Source organism: Oncorhynchus masou, chromosome 3, assembly GCF_036934945.1.
Source record: "Oncorhynchus masou masou isolate Uvic2021 chromosome 3, UVic_Omas_1.1, whole genome shotgun sequence".
Lineage (NCBI taxonomy): Eukaryota > Metazoa > Chordata > Actinopteri > Salmoniformes > Salmonidae > Oncorhynchus > Oncorhynchus masou.
Genome location: NC_088214.1, coordinates 11,317,617 through 11,341,142, shown reverse-complemented (window position 1 = coordinate 11,341,142; position 23,526 = coordinate 11,317,617). Strand labels below are relative to the sequence as shown.

The following is a 23,526-nucleotide window of genomic DNA, read 5'->3' as shown; positions in this document are numbered from 1 at the left end:
ATCATCCTCTGACCCCTCCCTGCCCAGGTCCACCGTCATCCTCTGACCCCTCACTGCCCAGGTCCACCGTCATCCTCTGACCCCTCACTGCCCAGGTCCACCGTCATCCTCTGACCCCTCACCAAAGAGCCCTCCCTGCCCAGGTCCACCGTCATCCTCTGACCCCTCCCTGCCCAGGTCCACCGTCATCCTCTGACCCCTCCCTGCCCAGGTCCACCGTCATCCTCTGACCCCTCCCTGCCCAGGTCCACCGTCATCCTCTGACCCCTCCCTGCCCAGGTCCACCGTCATCCTCTGACCCCTCACTGCCCAGGTCCACCGTCATCCTCTGACCCCTCACTGCCCAGGTCCACCGTCATCCTCTGACCCCTCACCAAAGAGCCCTCCCTGCCCAGGTCCACCGTCATCCTCTGACCCCTCACTGCCCAGGTCCACCGTCATCCTCTGACCCCTCACCAACGAGCCCTCCCTGACCAGGTCCACCGTCATCCTCTGACCCCTCACCAACGAGCCCTCCCTGACCAGGTCCACCGTCATCCTCTGACCCCTCACCAACGAGCCCTCCCTGCCCAGGTCCACCGTCATCCTCTGACCCCTCACCAACGAGCCCTCCCTGCCCAGGTCCACCGTCATCCTGGAGGGTCTTTGGGTTTGGAGAAAAGCATATCAAACTCTAGAGGGACTTGGAAAGTTAAGCTTGAACCAGTAACCTCCTGTGCCATAAATCCCAGTCCTCTTGGCATGGACCATACGATGCTCTACATACAGACTCACAGTACATAGCAGTGTGCCGCAGAGAGGACCCAACGCAGACGAATCAGGGCTCCACCACACGGGGATGTTTTCACACGGAACAAGCTGACTGCAATTACTCGCTTGCATTTTCTGTATGTTTTTATTTAACCTTTATTTAACTAGGCAAGTCAGTTAAGAACAAATTCTTATTTACAATGACGGCCTACCCCGGACGATGCTGGGCCAATGGTGCGCCGCCCTATGGGACTCCCAATCACGGCCGGATGTGACACAGCCTGGTTAAAGAAGCCTTGTCAGAGCTGTGATTTACGTCTATACTTCAAGTTTACACTATATAGCCTCCATCCTAATGTCAGTTTCAGGTGTATGTTCAGAAAGCCACAGCCTACGTGAGTTTAATTAGTAATAATGGGTTGTGCTGTGCATGATGGAGCCCTTATGTAGACTACAGGTTTGGAATGAGAGAGAATATAGATTCCTACTGGGCCTGTAATGAAAACACTTAACCTGAATAGCAAAAGCACAGTTTTTCTCGCAAGCTTTTCTAGGTAGGCAGGCTTCCTGTGTGGATTAAGACACCTTGGAGCTGGTGTGGGACATGGCTTAGAAAGTGTATGTCAATCTAAGGATGAGAAATGCGTTGTATTCCGAATGATCCCATTATCCCAACTGTTACACCGAGAAGATGTAACGGCTGCTAGCTGTCTAATGTAACGATACCAAACATAACATCATACTAATTTTTGTGTCTTGGATTTACGTTTACTATGTTACGTCTAGTCTATGATGACAGCTTGTCGACAGCGCACTTGCTGCTCTGTTCCATCCTGGCATTCCAGAGTGGTGGCATGGAGGACAGCACGCTCGCGCAGGTTTCCAGGAACGGGCACACACAAGGCGGCACTTCTGAATGTAGCTAACATTGGATTTGTTGTGTTTGTTCCTTATTTTCTCATTTTCTTTGATTAGTCTATTACTTTTTTACTTGAACCAAATCGCCATGGCTTGGCCGTGCATAAGCAGAGTGTGCTGTCTGGCTCGGTTTTGGAACCAGTTTGATAAATCCGATCTTTCATTGCCACTGACCATCCAGAATTACTCAGACATCGCCGACCAAGAGGTGCGATCCGTCACCAGGCAGGTACCGACGGACCGGGTTCTGACGCACAACTATTCTAGTCCGGACCACCGCGGATCCCCCCAAACACCGGGAGATGCCCCGGGCACCCGGAGATCATTGAGAGGCCGGAGGGAAGCAAACTTCAAACCCCGGGAGGACTACCACCGACCCGGCGTGCCGTTCTCGAGTGTCACCCAGTACAAGCAGGATTACAAACCCTGGCCTATTCCGAAGAAGGAGAATTTTCCCTGGATTAGCAATTGTGGAAAAGGGGGCACCGTTGGTTCGGATAGCCCAGTAAACAGTTACCCCAATGCGAGCCAGACGAGAGGGGAGACGGGGGAGAGAGAGGAGCTGGGCATGAGGTGGGGGGAGCAGGGGACCGGAACAGCTCAAAGCTCTTACAGGTAGGCTCCATCACTCTGACGCTGTCCTTTCAGACCCATTCTGTTTCTTTCATTTCAGCACCTGGAGCTGTCCACTCTCTCAAAAACCATCGATAACTGCGCTCTAACCAAACGATTTCATTAGTATGCTTCAAGTTATTGTTTTCTGAAATTCGTGAAATAATTGTTATTCATGTACAGTGGGCTATTGGCACAAATGTAATCTGCAGTGTGTATAATTATGCAATAGCTTTTGAACGGAAATTGCCACCAGGCTAGGTCTTGCAGTTCAGTGTGTGTGTGCGTGTGCGTGTGCGTGTGTGCAGTCATGCAAAATACATTAGATGCATTAAGTGTTATGCTACAGAAATAACCAATAGTTTTAATCTGAACAGTAGGCAGCTGCTAAAATAGAAACACAGCAAAACGCTTTCAATTATTAATAAACTCACACACATTTGATATCCCCTTGATTAGAGTGCATGATTAGAGACCAAATTAAAGCGTTTCTGCAGTTTGATAATCCTCAACATCCAATGGTGTTTCTTTATGATGACAGCATGCCCCGCCCCATTCTCATTTCCCAGAAGCACTGAGCTGAAATCTCATGCATCATTACCAGAATCCACCCAGGCCCCTGTATTGCTCTGCTCGAATCCCAATGGACATCATTACCCTTAATCGATGATGAGCCTGATTAGCTTGTTTATGCTTTGGTTAGTCTGATTTACACAACAATACAGAATTTGCACAATTGTCTTTGTAAAATAGCCGACAGTATAGAGAGCGTAAAGCCAGTGGACAATACCTTTGCAGTGTTTGTGAAATACAAATTATTTTCAGACCATGGGAACGCTCCCTTACACTTCCCTCTCCTCCTTGTAGACAGGAGTACCGGCCTTGGACAGGGGCAAGACCGGCCAAGACCACTAGGAAACAACGCCCCCCTGCCCCGTACGCCAGCCCCCGGTCGGGGGTCTCCCGCCTCCCCAATGAGACCAGCTACCAGGCCGCCTACAGTGGAGCAGGGGAGGCTTTCAGACACACAGAGCTTCACCAGAGGGACCATAATACCTCCACCGCTGGGCTGCCGACCACCACCTCCATCTCCACTGTCCCCAAGGCCCCTGTAACCCTACTCCAGCCTTCCTCCACCACAACCACCCCTATCATCAGCACCGGCCTCCAGCAGAGCAGCCTGCCAGAGAGACCCAACCTCAGCATAGGAACCATGGGAGAGGTGAGACAGAGGACAGAGTTTCACAGTGTTCAGGGCATAAATCCATCTTTTTCCAATGTTATTCAAAATGGTCTGAATCCTTGAGATGAGCAAAGTCTTAGTGGCAGCATCTCGTTCTATAGAAGTCATTGTACACATCTGTGATGATGCCCTGTTCTTTAGGTAGTACTATTTCAAAGGCAAAGTCAGGTGGGAGAGAGAGTTCTAAGTCATTGTACACATCTGTGATGATGCCCTGTTCTTTAGGTAGTACTATTTCAAAGGCAAAGTCAGGTGGGAGAGAGAGTTCTAAGTCATTGTACACATCTGTGATGATGCCCTGTTCTTTAGGTAGTACTATTTCAAAGGCAAAGTCAGGTGGGAGAGAGAGTTCTAAGTCATTGTACACATCTGTGATGATGCCCTGTTCTTTAGGTAGTACTATTTCAAAGGCAAAGTCAGGTGGGAGAGAGAGTTCTAAGTCATTGTACACATCTGTGATGATGCCCTGTTCTTTAGGTAGTACTATTTCAAAGGCAAAGTCAGGTGGGAGAGAGAGTTCTAAGTCATTGTACACATCTGTCATGATGCCCTGTTCTTTAGGTAGTACTATTTCAAAGGCAAAGTCAGGTGGGAGAGAGAGTTCTAAGTCATTGTACACATCTGTCATGATGCCCTGTTCTTTAGGTAGTACTATTTCAAAGGCAAAGTCAGGTGGGAGAGAGAGTTCTAAGTCATTGTACACATCTGTCATGATGCCCTGTTCTTTAGGTAGTACTATTTCAAAGGCAAAGTCAGGTGGGAGAGAGAGTTCTAAGTCATTGTACACATCTGTCATGATGCCCTGTTCTTTAGGTAGTACTATTTCAAAGGCAAAGTCAGGTGGGAGAGAGAGTTCTAAGTCATTGTACACATCTGTGATGATGCCCTGTTCTTTAGGTAGTACTATTTCAAAGGCAAAGTCAGGTGGGAGAGAGAGTTCTAAGTCATTGTACACATCTGTGATGATGCCCTGTTCTTTAGGTAGTACTATTTCAAAGGCAAAGTCAGGTGGGAGAGAGAGTTCTAAGTCATTGTACACATCTGTGATGATGCCCTGTTCTTTAGGTAGTACTATTTCAAAGGCAAAGTCAGGTGGGAGAGAGAGTTCTAAGTCATTGTACACATCTGTGATGATGCCCTGTTCTTTAGGTAGTACTATTTCAAAGGCAAAGTCAGGTGGGAGAGAGAGTTCTAAGTCATTGTACACATCTGTCATGATGCCCTGTTCTTTAGGTAGTACTATTTCAAAGGCAAAGTCAGGTGGGAGAGAGAGTTCTAAGTCATTGTACACATCTGTCATGATGCCCTGTTCTTTAGGTAGTACTATTTCAAAGGCAAAGTCAGGTGGGAGAGAGAGTTCTAAGTCATTGTACACATCTGTCATGATGCCCTGTTCTTTAGGTAGTACTATTTCAAAGGCAAAGTCAGGTGGGAGAGAGAGTTCTAAGTCATTGTACACATCTGTCATGATGCCCTGTTCTTTAGGTAGTACTATTTCAAAGGCAAAGTCAGGTGGGAGAGAGAGTTCTAAGTCATTGTACACATCTGTGATGATGCCCTGTTCTTTAGGTAGTACTATTTCAAAGGCAAAGTCAGGTGGGAGAGAGAGTTCTAAGTCATTGTACACATCTGTGATGATGCCCTGTTCTTTAGGTAGTACTATTTCAAAGGCAAAGTCAGGTGGGAGAGAGAGTTCTAAGTCATTGTACACATCTGTGATGATGCCCTGTTCTTTAGGTAGTACTATTTCAAAGGCAAAGTCAGGTGGGAGAGAGAGTTCTAAGTCATTGTACACATCTGTCATGATGCCCTGTTCTTTAGGTAGTACTATTTCAAAGGCAAAGTCAGGTGGGAGAGAGAGTTCTAAGTCATTGTACACATCTGTGATGATGCCCTGTTCTTTAGGTAGTACTATTTCAAAGGCAAAGTCAGGTGGGAGAGAGAGTTCTAAGTCATTGTACACATCTGTGATGATGCCCTGTTCTTTAGGTAGTACTATTTCAAAGGCAAAGTCAGGTGGGAGAGAGAGTTCTAAGTCATTGTACACATCTGTGATGATGCCCTGTTCTTTAGGTAGTACTATTTCAAAGGCAAAGTCAGGTGGGAGAGAGAGTTCTAAGTCATTGTACACATCTGTGATGATGCCCTGTTCTTTAGGTAGTACTATTTCAAAGGCAAAGTCAGGTGGGAGAGAGAGTTCTAAGTCATTGTACACATCTGTGATGATGCCCTGTTCTTTAGGTAGTACTATTTCAAAGGCAAAGTCAGGTGGGAGAGAGAGTTCTAAGTCATTGTACACATCTGTGATGATGCCCTGTTCTTTAGGTAGTACTATTTCAAAGGCAAAGTCAGGTGGGAGAGAGAGTTCTAAGTCATTGTACACATCTGTGATGATGCCCTGTTCTTTAGGTAGTACTATTTCAAAGGCAAAGTCAGGTGGGAGAGAGAGTTCTAAGTCATTGTACACATCTGTGATGATGCCCTGTTCTTTAGGTAGTACTATTTCAAAGGCAAAGTCAGGTGGGAGAGAGAGTTCTAAGTCATTGTACACATCTGTGATGATGCCCTGTTCTTTAGGTAGTACTATTTCAAAGGCAAAGTCAGGTGGGAGAGAGAGTTCTAAGTCATTGTACACATCTGTGATGATGCCCTGTTCTTTAGGTAGTACTATTTCAAAGGCAAAGTCAGGTGGGAGAGAGAGTTCTAAGTCATTGTACACATCTGTGATGATGCCCTGTTCTTTAGGTAGTACTATTTCAAAGGCAAAGTCAGGTGGGAGAGAGAGTTCTAAGTCATTGTACACATCTGTGATGATGCCCTGTTCTTTAGGTAGTACTATTTCAAAGGCAAAGTCAGGTGGGAGAGAGAGTTCTAAGTCATTGTACACATCTGTGATGATGCCCTGTTCTTTAGGTAGTACTATTTCAAAGGCAAAGTCAGGTGGGAGAGAGAGTTCTAAGTCATTGTACACATCTGTGATGATGCCCTGTTCTTTAGGTAGTACTATTTCAAAGGCAAAGTCAGGTGGGAGAGAGAGTTCTAAGTCATTGTACACATCTGTGATGATGCCCTGTTCTTTAGGTAGTACTATTTCAAAGGCAAAGTCAGGTGGGAGAGAGAGTTCTAAGTCATTGTACACATCTGTGATGATGCCCTGTTCTTTAGGTAGTACTATTTCAAAGGCAAAGTCAGGTGGGAGAGAGAGTTCTAAGTCATTGTACACATCTGTGATGATGCCCTGTTCTTTAGGTAGTACTATTTCAAAGGCAAAGTCAGGTGGGAGAGAGTTCTAAGTCATTGTACACATCTGTGATGATGCCCTGTTCTTTAGGTAGTACTATTTCAAAGGCAAAGTCAGGTGGGAGAGAGAGTTCTAAGTCATTGTACACATCTGTGATGATGCCCTGTTCTTTAGGTAGTACTATTTCAAAGGCAAAGTCAGGTGGGAGAGAGAGTTCTAAGTCATTGTACACATCTGTGATGATGCCCTGTTCTTTAGGTAGTACTATTTCAAAGGCAAAGTCAGGTGGGAGAGAGAGTTCTAAGTCATTGTACACATCTGTGATGATGCCCTGTTCTTTAGGTAGTACTATTTCAAAGGCAAAGTCAGGTGGGAGAGAGAGTTCTAAGTCATTGTACACATCTGTGATGATGCCCTGTTCTTTAGGTAGTACTATTTCAAAGGCAAAGTCAGGTGGGAGAGAGAGTTCTAAGTCATTGTACACATCTGTGATGATGCCCTGTTCTTTAGGTAGTACTATTTCAAAGGCAAAGTCAGGTGGGAGAGAGAGTTCTAAGTCATTGTACACATCTGTCATGATGCCCTATTCTTTAGGTAGTACTATTTCAAAGGCAAAGTCAGTTGAAAGACATAGAATAGACACTGTAGTGACACAAAGACACTGTGTGGGGAACATAGGGTAAGGGTATGGTTAGGGACATAGCCATTGTTCCAGCCTGGTCTCAGGTGTTCCCTGTGGTGCTGAGGCATCTCTAAGAGGTGATACTGTGATCCCGTTCTGTCCTAAAGCTGCTCAATGTGTCCCATCTGTTTCAGATCATAACGCAAACTGCCAGGCCTATGACATTGACCTGGTTAGAGAGAAGCAGGCATTACATACAGAAAAAAGATAGTCAATAATATTCAGATATTTGGACAATTAGGATTTGGAGACTCAAATCACAGAGGTTTTGTGTCAGAGTGGGTTCAGGTGGAGAGAGAGAGAGGCGAGGTGAGAGAGAGAGGCGAGGTGAGAGAGGCGAGGTGAGAGAGAGAGGCGAGGTGAGAGAGAGAGGCGAGGTGAGAGAGAAAGAGAGAGGAGGGGTGAGAGAGAGGAGGGGTGAGAGAGAGAAAGAGAGAGAGAGTGTAGAGAGAGGGGGTGAGAGAGAGTAGGAGGGGTCAGGGAGAGAGAGTGAGATGGGGGGTCAGGGTGAGAGAGAGAGGGAGGGGTCGAGGGTGAGAGAGAGAGAGAGGGTAGAGAGAGAGGAGGGTGTGTGAGTGTGGAGGGTGAGAGAGAGAGAGAGAGAGAAAGAGAGGAGGGGTGAGAGAGAGAGAGAGAGAGGAGGGGCGAGGTAAGAGAGAGAGGCGAGGTGAGGGAGAGAGGCGAGGTGAGAGAGAGAGAGGGGAGGTGAGAGAGAGAGAGAGAGAGTCAGGGAGAGGGGGCAAGGTGAGGGTGAGGTGGTGAGGGTGAGAGAGAGGGTGAGGTGAGAGAGGGTGTGAGGTGAGAGAGAGAGAAGTCGGGTGAGGAGAGCGAGAGAGAGGGTGTGGTCAAGGTGAGAGAGAGAGAGCGAGGTGAGAGAGAGAGAGGCGAGGTGAGAGAGGAGGGGTGAGAGAGAGAGGCGAGGTGAGAGAGGGGGGCGAGGTGAGAGAGAGAGAGGCGAGGTGAGAGAGAGAGAGAGGTGATGTGAGAGAGGAGGGGTGAGAGTCAGGGTGAGGTGAGAGGTGAGGTCAGGGTGAGGTGAGTGTAGAGTGTGAGAGGGTGAGGTGAGAGAGGAGGGGTGAGAGAGAGGGTGAGGTGAGAGAGAGTGTGCGAGGTGAGAGAGAGATGTGTGTGGTCAAGGTGAGAGAGAGAGAGGGTGTGGTGAGGGGAGGGGTGAGAGAGAGTGGCAGGGTGAGAGTGAGTGGTGAGAGAGAGAGGAGGCGAGGTGAGAGGGAGGGGTGAGAGGTGTGGTCGAGGTGAGAGGTGTGCGATGGTGAGAGGGTGTGGTGAGGCGAGGTGAGAGAGAGAGAGAGAGAGAGAGTGTGGTCAGGGTGAGGTGAGAGAGGCGAGGTGAGAGAGAGAGAGAGAGAGAGAGAGAGAGAGAGAGGGGGTGAGGTGAGAGAGAGAGAGAGAGAGAGAGGGGGGGCGAGGTGAGAGAGAGATAGAGAGAGAAGTACTGTAAATCTTTCCTGTTTTGATCCCAGCCCGCCCCCTGTTCTCTCCCTGGGGTAGTTCAAGGCAGACGTTGTGTGACAGGGAGTGGAACTCTTTAGGGAATCTCCTGGGGTTTAATGCCATCCCACCTGCCCCGCTTCTCTGTGCCATCTGCCAGCGGCGAGTGGGAGAGAACGGGCTGAGCAGACTCGGCTTTCTGCTTTCACTCACTGTCATCTATGCCAGAGAGATTGGCATAGATTAAAGAAAGAAGGAACACCTGCACATTGCTTGCTAGGAATTTTTCAGTTTTAAATTGAAGAGTAAGTTGAAACACGCAAAAAAGTGAAACTTTGAAAGCAAGCACTGTGGAGGAAAGTCTGTTTTTGAATCTTGTTTTATAAATATTCCAGCGTACCTGAGTGTTAGTGCTGTAGATGTGCTGGTACATCTCTTTTCAGGAGCAGAGAGAAAGAAAATAAGAGGGAAGAAGATTCTTTCCGCTCAGTCCAAACTTTCTTTGGATGTTCTTTGGGAAAGTAACATTTTCTAAAAGCAAAAACATGCTCCACTATAGCTTCCCAAAAAGCCACGATTAAACTTATTAAACTTTTCGGCTTGTCACATGGGAGAACATGTTTTAGCCTCCAAATCAGATATAGAAGGCCAGTGCATAGCCGGTCTAAGCCAAATGTTGTAGAATGCCAGTACGACAGTGTTTGACAGGCCACAGGGTTTAATAATATGAGACATGTCATCTGTAGGTCATAGTCTATTAATTACCATGGCCCAGAAATCAGTGTGAGATGTGTGTGTTCAGTGTGAGATGTGTGTATGTGGGTGGTCAGGGTGAGATATGTGTATGGGTGTGGTCAGGGTGAGATGTGTGTATGGGTGTGGTCAGGGTGAGGTGTGTGTATGGGTGTGGTCAGGGTGAGGTGGGTGTATGGGTGTGGTCAGGGGGAGGTGTGTGTATGGGTGTGGTCAGGGTGAGGTGTGTGTATGTGTGTGGTCAGGGTGAGATGGGTGTGGTCAGGGTGAGATGTGGGTGGTCAGGGTGAGATATGGGTGTGGTCAGGGTGAGATGTGTGTATGGGTGTGGTCAGGGTGAGATGTGTGTGGTCAGGGTGAGGTGTGTGTATGGGTGTGGTCAGGGTGAGGTGTGTGTATGTGTGTAGTCAGGGTGAGATGGGTGTATGGGTGTGGTCAGGGTGAGGTGTGTGTATGGGTGTGGTCAGGGTGAGGTGTGTGTATGGGTGTGGTCAGGGTGAGGTGTGTGTATGTGTGTGGTCAGGGTGAGATGTGTGTAGTCAGGGTGAGATGGGTGTATGGGTGTGGTCAGGGTGAGGTGTGTGTGGTCAGGGTGAGATGGGTGTGGTCAGGGTGAGATGGGTGTGGTCAGGGTGAGATGTGGGTGGTCAGGGTGAGATATGGGTGTGGTCAGGGTGAGATGTGGGTGGTCAGGGTGAGATATGGGTGTGGTCAGGGTGAGATGTGTGTATGGGTGTGGTCAGGGTGAGATGTGTGTGGTCAGGGTGAGGTGTGTGTATGGGTGTGGTCAGGGTGAGGTGTGTGTATGGGTGTGGTCAGTGTGAGGTGTGTGTATGGGTGTGGTCAGGGTGAGATGTGTGTGGTCAGGGTGAGGTGTGTGTGTGTCAGGGTGAGATGGGTGTATGGGTGTGGTCAGGGTGAGGTGTGTGTATGGGTGTGGTCAGGGTGAGATGTGTGTGTGTGTGTCATGGGTGTGGTCAGGGTGAGGTGTGTGTATGGGTGTGGTCAGGGTGAGGTGTGTGTATGGGTGTGGTCAGGGTGAGATGTGTGTCAGGGTCAGGGTGAGGGTGTGTGGGTGAGGTGTGGGTGTGGTCAGGGTGAGGTGTGTGTATGGGTGTGGTCAGGGTGAGGTGTGTGTATGTGTGTGGTCAGGGTGAGATGTGTGTAGTCAGGGTGAGATGGGTGTATGGGTGTGGTCAGGGTGAGGTGTGTGTGGTCAGGGTGAGATGTGTGTGGTCAGGGTGAGATGTGTGTGGTCAGGGTGAGATGGGTGTGGTCAGGGTGAGATGTAGGTGGTCAGGGTGAGATATGGGTGTGGTCAGGGTGAGGTGTGTGTATGGGTGTGGTCAGGGTGAGATGTGTGTGGTCAGGGTGAGGTGTGTGTGGGTGTGTCAGGGTGAGATGGGTGTATGGGTGTGGTCAGGGTGAGGTGTGTGTATGGGTGTGGTCAGGGTGAGGTGTGTGTATGGGTGTGGTCAGGGTGAGGTGTGTGTATGGGTGTGGTCAGGGTGAGGTGTGTGTATGGGTGTGGTCAGGGTGAGATGTGTGTGGTCAGGGTGAGGTGTGTGTAGTCAGGGTGAGATGGGTGTATGGGTGTGGTCAGGGTGAGGTGTGTGTATGGGTGTGGTCAGGGTGAGATGTGTGTATGGGTGTGGTCAGGGTGAGGTGTGTGTATGGGTGTGGTCAGGGTGAGATGTGTGTATGGGTGTGGTCAGGGTGAGGTGTGTGTATGGGTGTGGGCAGGGTGAGATGTGTGTATGGGTGTGGTCAGGGTGAGGTGTGTGTATGGGTGTTGTCAGGGTGAGATGTGTGTGTGGGTGTGGTCAGGGTGAGGTGTGTGTATGGGTGTGGTCAGGGTGAGGTGTGTGTATGGGTGTGGTCAGGGTGAGGTGTGTGTATGGGTGTGATCAGGGTGAGATGTGTGAAGTCAGGGTGAGGTGTGTGTATGGGTGTGGTCAGGGTGAGGTGTGTGTATGGGTGTGGTCAGGGTGAGGTGTGTGTATGGGTGTGGTCAGGGTGAGGTGTGTGTATGGGTGTGGTCAGGGTGAGGTGTGTGTATGGGTGTGGTCAGGGTGAGGTGTGTGTATGGGTGTGGTCAGGGTGAGGTGTGTGTATGGGTGTGGTCAGGGTGAGGTGTGTGTATGGGTGTGGTCAGGGTGAGGTGTGTGTATGGGTGTGGTCAGGGTGCATGCAGGGAAAGGTACAGCTCTACAGATGGCTGCTATGTAAGATCTGTTTCCCCAAAAAATTGTGTGCAAAGGATTTAACTGCTGAAAAGTAGACATTAGATACAAACTACAGGCTATCCACTAAGGTCATCATATTGAAACCTCTCTCTGTACAGCCCCTCACCCATCAACCAAGCCTCAGTGTACCGCCAGCTCTACCTACTGACAACAACCTAGTGCTCTATTGTTTTCATCCTTCTCTGAGCAATCTGCCAACACAACGCAAAACCCAGGGGATCGATATTAAACAATATACAGTCCAAGCCTCCACACACTGCCAAGTCATTTTTGACCCCCCCCCCCCCCACCCACTGGGCTCTCTGACCAAGCCCCCAGGCACGCACACATCCACTTGATCCGTTTTCATAGCATTCACCCATCCATCACGGCAATGAATACTGAAGTCCTTGTTATGCTTTTGAATAAACAAAATCAATAAACTTAGTTATGGAAAGGGAGAGAGTTATATACACTACCGTTCAAAAGTTTGGGGTCCTTGTTTTTGAAAGAAAAGCAAAGAAAGTCCATTGAAATAACATCAAATTGATCAGAAATACAGAGTAGACATTGTTAATGTTGTAAATAACTATTGTAGCTGGAAACGGCTGATTTTTTATGGAATATCTACATAGGCTTAGAGGCCCATTATAAGCAACCATCCCTCCTGTGTTCCAATGCCACGTTGTGTTAGCTCATCCAAGTTTATCATTTTAAAAAGCTAATTGATCATCAGAAAACCCTTTTGCAATTATGTTAGCACAGCTGAAAACTGTTGGTCTGATTAAAGAAGCAATAAAACTGACCTTCTTTAGACTAGTTGAGTATCTGGAGCATCATTATTTGTGGATTCGATTACAGGCTCAAAATGGCCAGAAACAAAGAACTTTCTTCTGAAACTCATCATTCTATTCTTGTTCTGAGAAATAAAGGCTATTCCATACGAGAAATTGCCAAGAAACTGAAGATCTCGTACAACGCTGTGTACTACTCCCTTCACAGAACAGCGCAAACTGGCTCTAACCAGAATAGAAAGAGGAGTGGGAGGCCCCGGTGCACAACTGAGCAAGAGGACAAGTACATTAGAGTGTCTAGTTTCAGAAACAGACTTGTCACAAGTCCTCAACTGGCAGCTTCATTAAATAATACCCACAAAACACCCGTCTCAACGTCAACCGTGAAGAGGCGACTCCAGGATTCTGGCCTTCTAGGCAGAGTTGCAAAGAAAAATCCACATCTCAGACTGGCCAATAAAAATAAAATATTAAGATGGGCAAAAGAACACAGACACTGGATAGAGGAAGATTGGAAAAAAGTGTTATGGACAGACGAATCTAAGTTTGAGTTGTTCGGATCATTAATTAAAAGATTTAAAATGAAAAGATGCTGGAGGAGTGCTTGATATCGTCTGTGAAGCATGGTGGAGGCAATGTGATGGTCTGGGGGTGCTTTGGTGGTGGTAAAGTGGGGGATTTGTACAGGGTAAAAGGGATCTTGAAGAAGGAAGGCTGTCACTCCATTTTGCAGCTCCATGCCATACCCTGTGGGCGGGGCTTAATTGGAGACAATTTCCTCCTACAGGACAATGACCCAAAGCACAGCTCCAAACTATGCAATAACTATTTAGGGAAGAAGCAGTCATCTGGTATTCTGTCTATATTGGAGTGGCCAGCACAGTCACCGGATCTCAACCCTATTGAGCTGTTGTGGAAGGAGCTTGACCGTATGGTATGTAAGAAGTGCCCATCAAGCCAATCCATCTTGTGGAAGGAGCTTCAGGAAGCATGGGGTTGAAATCTCTTCAGATAACCTCAACCAACTGACAACTAGAATGCCAAAGGTCTGCAAGACTGTAATTGTTGCAAATGGAGGATTCTTTGATGAAAGCAAAGTTTTAAGGACACAATTATTATTTAAATAAAAAAATCATTATATTTAACCTTGTCAACATCTTGACTATATTTCCTATTAATTTTGCAACTCATGGGGGCGACAGGTAGGCTTGTTTTAAGAGCATTGGACTAGTAACCGAAAGGTTGCTGTATCAAATCCCGAGCTGACAAGGTAAAAATCTGTTGTTCTGCCCCTGAACAAGGCAGTTAACCCACTGTTCCCTGGTAGGCCATCATTGTAAATAAGAATTTGTTCTTAACTGACTTGCCTAGTTGAATAAAAAAATGAATGTATGTTTTTATGGAAAACTAGGACATTTCTAAGTGACCCCAAACTTTTGAACTGTAGTACATATAACGTAAAAGGTCTTAACAGCCCGATTAAAAGGAAAAGAGTCTATACATACCTTAAGAAATTAAAGGCTGACATTGTGTTTTTACAAGAAACACATCTTACAGCCAGTGAACACAAGAAATTGAAGAGGGAATGGGTAGGACAAATTTTTGCATCCTCTTTTAACTCCAGAGCAAGAGGAACTGCAATTTTGATAAGTAGACACATCCCCTTCTGCGTCAACAACACCATCTCTGATCCCTCTGGCAGGTTTGTTTTGGTGCAGGGGCATATGTTTTCAGAGTCTTGGACCCTATTGAATATGTATGCTCCTAACTTCGATGACCATATGTTTATTCAGAATGTCTTCCTTCAGGTTGCTCAAGCACCACCAGGATGGCTACTGGTTGGAGGAGATTTTAATTTTTGCTTAGATACAGTTCTTGATAGGTCTTCTGATAAACCCTCACTTCTTACCAAAGCCGGCAAGCTCACCATGTCATTCATGAAAGATCTCAATTTACTAAACATCTGGAGACAGTTGCACCCACAGGATAGGGACTACTCTTTTTATTCACACCCACACAAGACACACACACGCATAGATAACTTTTTACTTTCGACACAACTGTTTCATAGAGTGTTAGATGTCGAGTATCTCCCCAGATTGCTTAGTGACCATTCTCCTCTGGTATTATCAATCTCCATTCCTACCAAGGTAAATGGAGCATATAGATGGAGACTAAATCCTACACTTCTAAAGCAACCTGAATTTGGTGCATTCATCAAAGAGCAGATCAATATTTTTACTTTGACAAACAAACCCTCTGCTCCTGACAGCTTCATTCTTTGGGACACATTGAAGGCCTATCTGAGGGGACAGATTATTTCCTATACTAAAGGGCTGAAGAAAAAACACGGTGCAGAACTGATTGCCCTTGAATCTGAAATCTCCGAGCTAGAGAAAACCTACCAAAGAGGCCCGACTAAAGATCTATACAGGCTTTTGGTAAATAAAAAACTTAAATATAATATTCTGAACACATATCAAGCTGAGAGGGCCATCACTAAATCAAAACAGCGTTATTACGAGCTTGGAGAGAAAGCTCACAAAGTATTGGCATGGCAACTGAAAGCAGAGGAAAGTAAGATGACAATTAATGCCATAGAAACTCTTACTAAAGAGATATCCTTCAACCCTACTGAAATTAATAATACTTTTAAGAAATACTATGAAGACCTCTACACTTCCCAATCAAGCGATGATCTATCAGAGATAGACTCCTTTCTCTCCTCTCTCAACCTCCCATGCCTGTCAGGGGAAGACAGCGAGCGCCTGAGTGAACACTTCTCAGTTCCTGAATTGTTGGAGGCCATTAAATCCCTACCTTCTAATAAATCTCCTGGGGAGGATTGCTTCCCTCCAGTTCTATAAAGAATTTAGGGAGCTGTTGGTCCCCTACCTTATGGAGGTACTTAAAAAGCCAGAGAAGACAACTGCTTTCCAGAGTCCTTCTCTCAAGCAGTGATTACTGTAATCCACAAGAAAGGGAAAAACCCACTAAAGTGCGCCTCCTATAGACCAATCTCTCTCCTTAACACAGATTGTAAACTGGTCACCAAGATGCTATCTAAGAGACTGGAGTCATGTCTTCCCCTGTTGCTCAACCCAGATCAGACTTGCTTCATAATTAATAGATTGTCCTCCAACAATCTCAGAAGGTTCTTTGACATAATTCACCTTGCTAACAAAAACAAAATCTCCCTCGACACTGAGAAGGCCTTTGATAGGGTTGAATGGCCATACCTCTTTCGCGTCTTGGAAAAGTTCGGTTTAGGTACCGTGTATGTAAATTTGATAAAATCACTCTACAAATCTCCTAAAGCTAGGATTACTTCCTCCTCTTTCCCTCTTTATAGGGGGAACAGACAAGGTTGCCCAATTAGCCCCCACCTCTTTGCCCTCGCCATCGAACCGTTGGCTGAGGCTATTAGAACGTGCCCTGACATACATGGCTTTGAGGTGGGCCCCCATACCCATAAATTATCACTCTTTGCGGACGACCTTGTCTTATTTCTAACAAACCCAGAACACTCCCTCTCTCACTTGCAGATCCTACTACAGTGTTATAGTTCTTTCTCTGGATATAAGGTCAATCTTGATAAAAGTGAAATCTTACCGTTGTCTGTCTTTGACCATCATACCATCAAGCACAAGTTTCCTTTTAGATGGTCGCCTATGGGCTTCACATATTTGGGCATAATGGTGGATGTTAATCTGAACAACCTCTATAAACTCAATCTGGCCAGTTTGTTGCAAAAGGTGGAGGTTGACCTTTGTAAATGGATGGACTTACCTCTCACTCTACTGGGTAGAATCAATGTAATTAAAATGAATGTCCTGCCCAGGTTTCTATATCTGTTTCAATCTCTCCCTATCCCTGTTCCCACAGCATTTTTTTCCTCTCTCGACAAGCTGACCAGACGGTTTATCTGGCACGGCAAAACCCCTAGGGTTGGCCTGGATAAACTGACCCTTGATTACAGTCAAGGGGCTTAAACCTCCCCAATTTTAGAATGTACTACTGGGCTGCACAGTCTAGGTTTCTGGCTCAGAGGTTTGACAAGGGTCCCTCTCCCTCATGGTTGAACATTGAAAAGCTTGAGGTAAATGATGACACTGGGGCAGATTTGTTTTACAAATGGGACAGAAAATCTATAAAAACCATCACAGACAACCCTTTAATCATACATTCTGTCCTGGCATGGTGCAAACTGCATGAGCTGTTCGGACGAGGGGGATTCCTTTCCCCTAAAACCCCTTTATGGAAAAATAGATTGATCCCTATGTTTTTCCAGAATAGTAACTTTAGACCATGGTCTGATAAGGGGATCACTCTTCTGGAACATTGTTACGAGGAGGGAGTTCTTATGTCTTTTGATCAGCTGAAACAGAAATACCACTTGCCTAACAGGGACTTCTTTAGCTACCTACAACTACGAAACTTTATTAGGGTGACTCTCAAGGGACAATAGAACCTACCTAAGATGTCACCTATTGAACAACTCTGCCACGCAGACCAACCACTGTTCAAGACCATTTCCCGTGTTTACAATGCTCTTATGTCAGGACTAACACTGCCTGGGCTAGATAAACCCCAACTTAGATGGGAGAAAGATCTGGGTATTGATCTTGATGAGGATCTATGGAGTGACCTATGCAGGGATGGTGTTACATCCACATTGAACTCCAGATACAGACTGATCCAGTTTAATTTCCTCCATCAGCTCTATATCACCCCATCTAGACTGCACAAGTTCAACCCAGATATCTCCTCCCTATGTTTTAGATGTGGCTCAGATGAAGGAACATTCCTCCATTCCACTTGGCAGTGTTCAAAACTACACGGTTTCTGGCAGGGGGTATGCAATACCATATCCTCAATTCATGGGGTTGCATTCCCTTTAGACCCGGAGGTCTGTCTACTGGGTAACTTTACTAACACCAATCTTAGGCAAAGCCATACTATAAAGCTAACAGAAATATTGCTAGCAATTGCCAAGAAATGTATTCCCTTGAAATGGAAATTGGATTCCTCCCTGCCAGTTGCAATGTGGCTTTCGGAAGTTAATAGTTGTATCCCTTTCGAGAAAATCATTTACTGCTTGGCGAATAAGTTAAAGACATTTTACAGAATTTGGCAACCTTTTTTTGACTATATGGAGAATCTCCCCCCACATCTCATTGATTGAATCTATATATAATCCTCACATAATGTTTCACACGTAATGTATATATGTAGTTATTTTTTTATTTTTATTTTTATTATTGTATGTTTGTTTATATAATTATAATTATAATTTATTTTTGTTACCTACGGCAGGTGATCCAATGTCTTGTTATTTTGTTATTTTTTTTACTACTCGGCGTCTCACAAAGACACGGCAGTTGAAACCAAAAATCTCAAATTTGGACTCATCAGACCAAAGGACAGATTTCCACAAGTCTAATGTCCATTTGCTCATGTTTCTTATCCCAAGAAAGTCTCTTCTTTTTATTGGTGTCCTTTAGTAGTGGTTTCTTTGCAGCAATTTGACCATGAAGGCCTGATTCATGCAGTCTCCTCTGAACTGTTGATGTTGAGATGTGTCTGTTACTTGAACTCTGTGAAGCATTTATTTGGGCTGCAATCTGAGGCTGGTAACTCTAATGAACCTATCCTCTGCAGCTGAGGTAACTATTTTCTGTGGCATTCCTCATGAGAGCCAGTTTCATCATAGCGCTTGGTGGTTTGTGCGAATGCACTTGAAGAAACTTAAAAGTTCTTGAAATGTTCTGCATTGACTGACTTTCATGTCTTAATGTCTTAAGGACTGTAATTTCTCTTTGCTTATTTGAGCTGTTCTTGCCATAATATGGACTTGGTCTTTTACCAAATAGGGCTATCTACTGTATACCACCCCTACCTGGTCACAACACAACTGATTGGTTCAAACGCATTAAGAAGGGAAACAATTTTTTTAAGAAGGCACACCAGTTAATTGAATGCATTCCAGGTGACTACCTCATGAAGCTGGTTGAGAGAATGCCAAGAGTATGCAAAGCTGTCATCAAGGCAAAGGGTGGCTACTTTGAAGAATCTAAAATCTAAAATACATTTGATTTGTTTAACACTTTTTTGTTTACTACATGATTCCATGTGTTATTTCATAGTTTTGATGACTTCACTACTATTATACAATATTGAAATTAGTACAAGTAGAGAAAAACCCTTGAATGAGTAGGTGTGTCCAAACCCTTGAATGAGTAGGTGTGTCCAAACTTTTGAATGAGTAGGTGTGTCCAAACTTTTGAATGAGTGGGTGTGTCCAAACCCTTGAATGAGTAGGTGTGTCCAAACTTTTGAATGAGTAGGTGTGTCCAAACCCTTGAATGAGTAGGTGTGTCCAAACCCTTGAATGAGTAGGTGTGTCCAAACCCTTGAATGAGTAGGTGTGTCCAAACTTTTGAATGAGTAGGTGTGTCCAAACCTTGAATGAGTAGGTGTGTCCAAACCCTTGAATGAGTAGGTGTGTCCAAACCCTTGAATTAGTAAACCCTTGAATTAGGTGTGTCCAAACCCTTGAATGAGTAGGTGTGTCCAAACCCTTGAATGAGTAGGTGTGTCCAAACCCTTGAATGAGTAGGTGTGTCCAAACCCTTGAATGAGTAGGTGTGTCCAAACCCTTGAATTAGTAGGTGTGTCCAAACCCTTGAATGAGTAGGTGTGTCCAAACCCTTGAATGAGTCGGTGTCCAAACCCTTGAATAAGTAGGTGTGTCCAAACCCTTGAATGAGTAGGTGTGTCCAAACCCTTGAATGTCCAAACCCTTGAATGAGTAGGTGTGTCCAAACTTTTCACCGGTACTGTATATATTTTAAATTAGCAATACCCATACAGCTAAGAAAAGATGCCGAGCAGTCTACAAGCCATTTAGTTCTGAAACACATGCAAGCTTTCAGAGTCCTCCCTCTCTGGTAAACATTTAGGCATACCATTCTGTAGTTCCATTAATGATTCTACTGACAGTTTAAGAACCTTCCAGAAATGTTTTTCAGCACCACTGGAGGACATGGCTTCAGCTTTTCAATGTGATATAAAAAGAGAGTTTTTGTATAAAACCAGATGTACAGGGCAGGAATGGGGATGTGGTTTACAATGGGTTAAAGTGCATAACAAGAGGATAAAACAAAGCATTATGCTAATCACACTCCTTTGCACCCCTTTACTCTCTCACCCACTCTCCTTTCACCCTCCCTCTCGATTTCCTCTTTTTATTGGCTCTCTCCCTCTCACTGTTCTGTTAAATGTGAATTTCTCCCTTTTCTCACAATGCGTCTGACTACAGGCACGGTCATGAGCCAAACCCTCAGGGTTCTATCGAGGGGGAGGGAGGGAGGGAGAGAGAGGAGGGAGGGAGGGAGGGGGAGGGAGGGAGGGAGGAGGGAGGGAGGGAGGGAGGGAGGGAGGGAGGGAGGGAGGGAGGGAGGGAGGGAGAGGGGAGAGGGGAGGGGGATGGAGAGGGGAGGGGGAGGGAGGGGAGGGAGGGAGGGAGGGAGGGAGGGGGAGGGAGGGAGGGAGGAGGGGAGGGGGAGGGGAGGGAGGAGAGGAGAGGGAGAGGAGGGAGGGAGGGAGGGAGGGAGGGAGAGAGGGAGGGAGGGAGGGAGGGACAGGTAAAAAGAGAGAGAGAAATAATGGAATATTTGCCATTTTGTTAAAGTGTGATGCGATGCAGTGGGTTGCAGACTTTTCAGTGTGAATGTAATTTAGGAGAGGCAGACCTGGCTGCTGTACCGAGTCGACTACAATGTGTGTTGGAGAAGGGAGGGAGGGGGTGGACACCCCCACAGAGACATATAAACACACAGGCAAACAGACTCTGAAGCACGCACACAAAAAAATATTTTTGAAGTCGCAGTTTGACAGATTTCATGTACAGACACAGCCTCTCATCCAGAAAATAGTCACATTACATTTTCTTTATTGGCCCAAGAGACTGTTGCTGAGACTATAGACCTACAACTCAGAAAAGTATGCTTTGATCTCAAGACAAACTCTGCCAAGTACACCTTACATTGTATCACTACTAGTCAACTGCATTGGAAAAGGCAGATTCATATCTGGAACATCCCACTGGGCACAGACGTCAATTCAATGTCTATTGCACTTTGGTTCAACATAATTTCGTTGAAGGACGAGGAAACACCAGTGTATTCCCAGTGGGATGTTACTTGATGGATGCAGCATGCAAACTTCCTTTCAGGGTCGAGTGAAATTCCATTAATGTAGGCCAAATAGGTTCCGGCTGGATGTTATTTCAGAAAGTCTGGCATCAGCAGCATTTTGCAGTGATGAATTCTGTCTACTAGTTCACTGACAGCAGTGATGAATTCTGTCTACTAGTCCACTGACAGCAGTGATGAATTCTGTCTACTAGTTCAGTGGTGAATTCTGTTTACTAGTTCACTGACAGCAGTGATGAATTCTGTCTACTAGTTCACTGACAGCAGTGATGAATTCTGTCTACTAGTCCACTGACAGCAGTGATGAATTCTGTCTACTAGTTCACTGACAGCAGTGATGAATTCTGTCTACTAGTCCACTGACAGCAGTGATGAATTCTGTCTACTAGTCCAGTGGTGAATTCTGTTTACTAGTTCACTGACAGCAGTGATGAATTCTGTCTACTAGTCCAGTGGTGAATTCTGTTTACTAGTTCACTGACAGCAGTGGTGAATTCTGTCTACTAGTCCACTGACAGCAGTGATGAATTCTGTCTACTAGTCCACTGACAGCAGTGATGAATTCTGTCTACTAGTCCACTGACAGCAGTGGTGAATTCTGTCTACTAGTCCACTGACAGCAGTGATGAATTCTGTCTACTAGTCCACTGACAGCAGTGGTGAATTCTGTCTACTAGTCCACTGACAGCAGTGATGAATTCTGTCTACTAGTTCACTGACAGCAGTGATGAATTCTGTCTACTAGTTCACTGACAGCAGTGATGAATTCTGTCTACTAGTTCAGTGGTGAATTCTGTCTACTAGTTCAGTGATGAATTCTGTCTACTAGTTCACTGACAGCAGTGATGAATTCTGTCTACTAGTTCAGTGGTGATAAATTATGTCTACTAGTTCACTGACAACAGTGATGAATTCTGTCTACTAGTTCACTGACAGCAGTGATGAATTCTGTCTACTAGTTCACTGACAGCAGTGATGAATTCTGTCTACTAGTTCACTGACAACAGTGTGAATTCTGTCTACTAGTTCACTGACAGCAGTGGTGAATTCTGTCTACTAGTTGACAGCAGTGATGAATTCTGTCTACTAGTTCATTGACAGCAGTGATGAATTCTGTCTACTAGTTCAGTGGTGAATTATGTCTACTAGTCCACTGACAGCAGTGATGAATTCTGTCTACTAGTCCACTGACAGCAGTGATGAATTCTGTCTACTAGTTCACTGACAGCAGTGATGAATTCTGTCTACTAGTTCAGTGGTGAATTCTGTCTACTAGTTCAGTGGTGAATTCTGTCTACTAGTTCAGTGGTGAATTCTGTCTACTAGTTCAGTGATGAATTCTGTCTACTAGTCCACTGACAGCAGTGATGAATTCTGTCTACTAGTCCACTGACAGCAGTGATGAATTCTGTCTACTAGTTCACTGACAGCAGTGGTGAATTCTGTCTACTAGTTCAGTGACAGCAGGTCTGATGCACTATGACAGCACAACCAAACAAGTCACCTCTCATATACTGTAGGTTATCTCCTATTTGAACAGCACAAGATCTGTATTGCCTGTGGTTATCTTTCAGTAATCCATGTCATGTTTGTGTTATTGCAGGAGCAGTTGGTGAGGACCAAGCTCTCTCCCAACCCTTCTGCAGTGTTTCAAAGCAGATCTAGGATCTTCAACATATGACAGACTTTCCAAACTATTCTACTGGTTATCGGGAGACCAAAGAACCAATGAGGGGAATGTTCTCTGTCCATTCCACACTACAACAAAATCTATGCAGGGAATGTACAGCTTAATGTAACCAGAAAGGAAACCCCTGTACAGCTTAACAGTGTAGTGAATGACAAACCAGATGTCACAAAACAATTTTACAATCCTGTTCTATTGCTATGAAAATCGTATATATGCATGTAACACGCTAGTTTGAAGTCAAGCTTCTTTTGCAGTGTTAGACACTCCAAGACAACATGGCTGCTCTGTAATGTGTGTTTGTGTGTACTGTATGTATATGTATGTGCACCTGTTGAGATGGAATGATTTGTGTTTGATCCTTTTCTCTATATACTGTTGGATCTGTTGAAATGACAAGGAGACGACTTTTTGTGAAATTTATGCTCAAACTGCACTTCGTCCAGAAAGTAAGGTGATCCTTCGATCTCTGCAAGTATTTTATGAACAGAAACAAAAACATATATTCATACATTTTTATTCAATTAGGTAACTATTTTGAGAAAGTAATTGTGCCGGTGTTTACGTTCATTTTGTAAATCTGTTTAAGAAACAAAAAACTGTTAAATATTAAATGATGTACAGTATATTACAATAAAAGAATATCAGGTTCTTGACACCATCAGGTTGTTTACTCCATCTGGTTATTAACACCACCAGGTTCTTAACTCCATCAGGTTGTTTACACCTTCAGGTTGTTTACTCCATCGGGTTCTTAACTCCACCGGGTTCTTAATGCCATCAGGTTCTTGACTCCATCAGGTTATTATCTCCATCAGGTTATTTAATCCATCAGGTTCTTATCTCCTTCAGTTTCTTATCTCCATCAGGTTCTTAACGCCATCAGGTTCTTATCTCCATCAGGTTGTTTAATCCATCAGGTTCTTAAATAAATCAGGTTCTTATCTCCATCAGGT

The 23,526-nt window shown here is 45.3% G+C and overlaps 1 protein-coding gene across 1 annotated transcript; it reads left to right on the top strand.

Moving 5' to 3' along the window:
• Positions 1 to 1,325: 1,325 nt before the first annotated feature.
• map6d1 (MAP6 domain containing 1) lies at positions 1,326 to 23,221 on the top strand. The gene is made up of 3 exons (XM_064927280.1): positions 1,326 to 2,283; positions 3,148 to 3,502; positions 22,487 to 23,221. Exons 1-3 carry the CDS (start codon positions 1,757 to 1,759, stop codon positions 22,562 to 22,564), a joined length of 960 nt encoding a protein of 319 aa, XP_064783352.1. The 5' UTR covers positions 1,326 to 1,756; the 3' UTR covers positions 22,565 to 23,221.
• Positions 23,222 to 23,526: the final 305 nt, after the last annotated feature.

Coding starts and splice junctions, on each gene's coding strand:
- map6d1 (XM_064927280.1), top strand. CDS start 1,757: ATGGCTTGGCCGTGCATAAGCAGAGTGTGCTGTCTGGCTCGGTTTTGG. Junction 2,284..3,147: donor ACAGCTCAAAGCTCTTACAG/GTAGGCTCCATC, acceptor TCCTCCTTGTAG/ACAGGAGTACCGGCCTTGGA. Junction 3,503..22,486: donor GCATAGGAACCATGGGAGAG/GTGAGACAGAGG, acceptor GTGTTATTGCAG/GAGCAGTTGGTGAGGACCAA.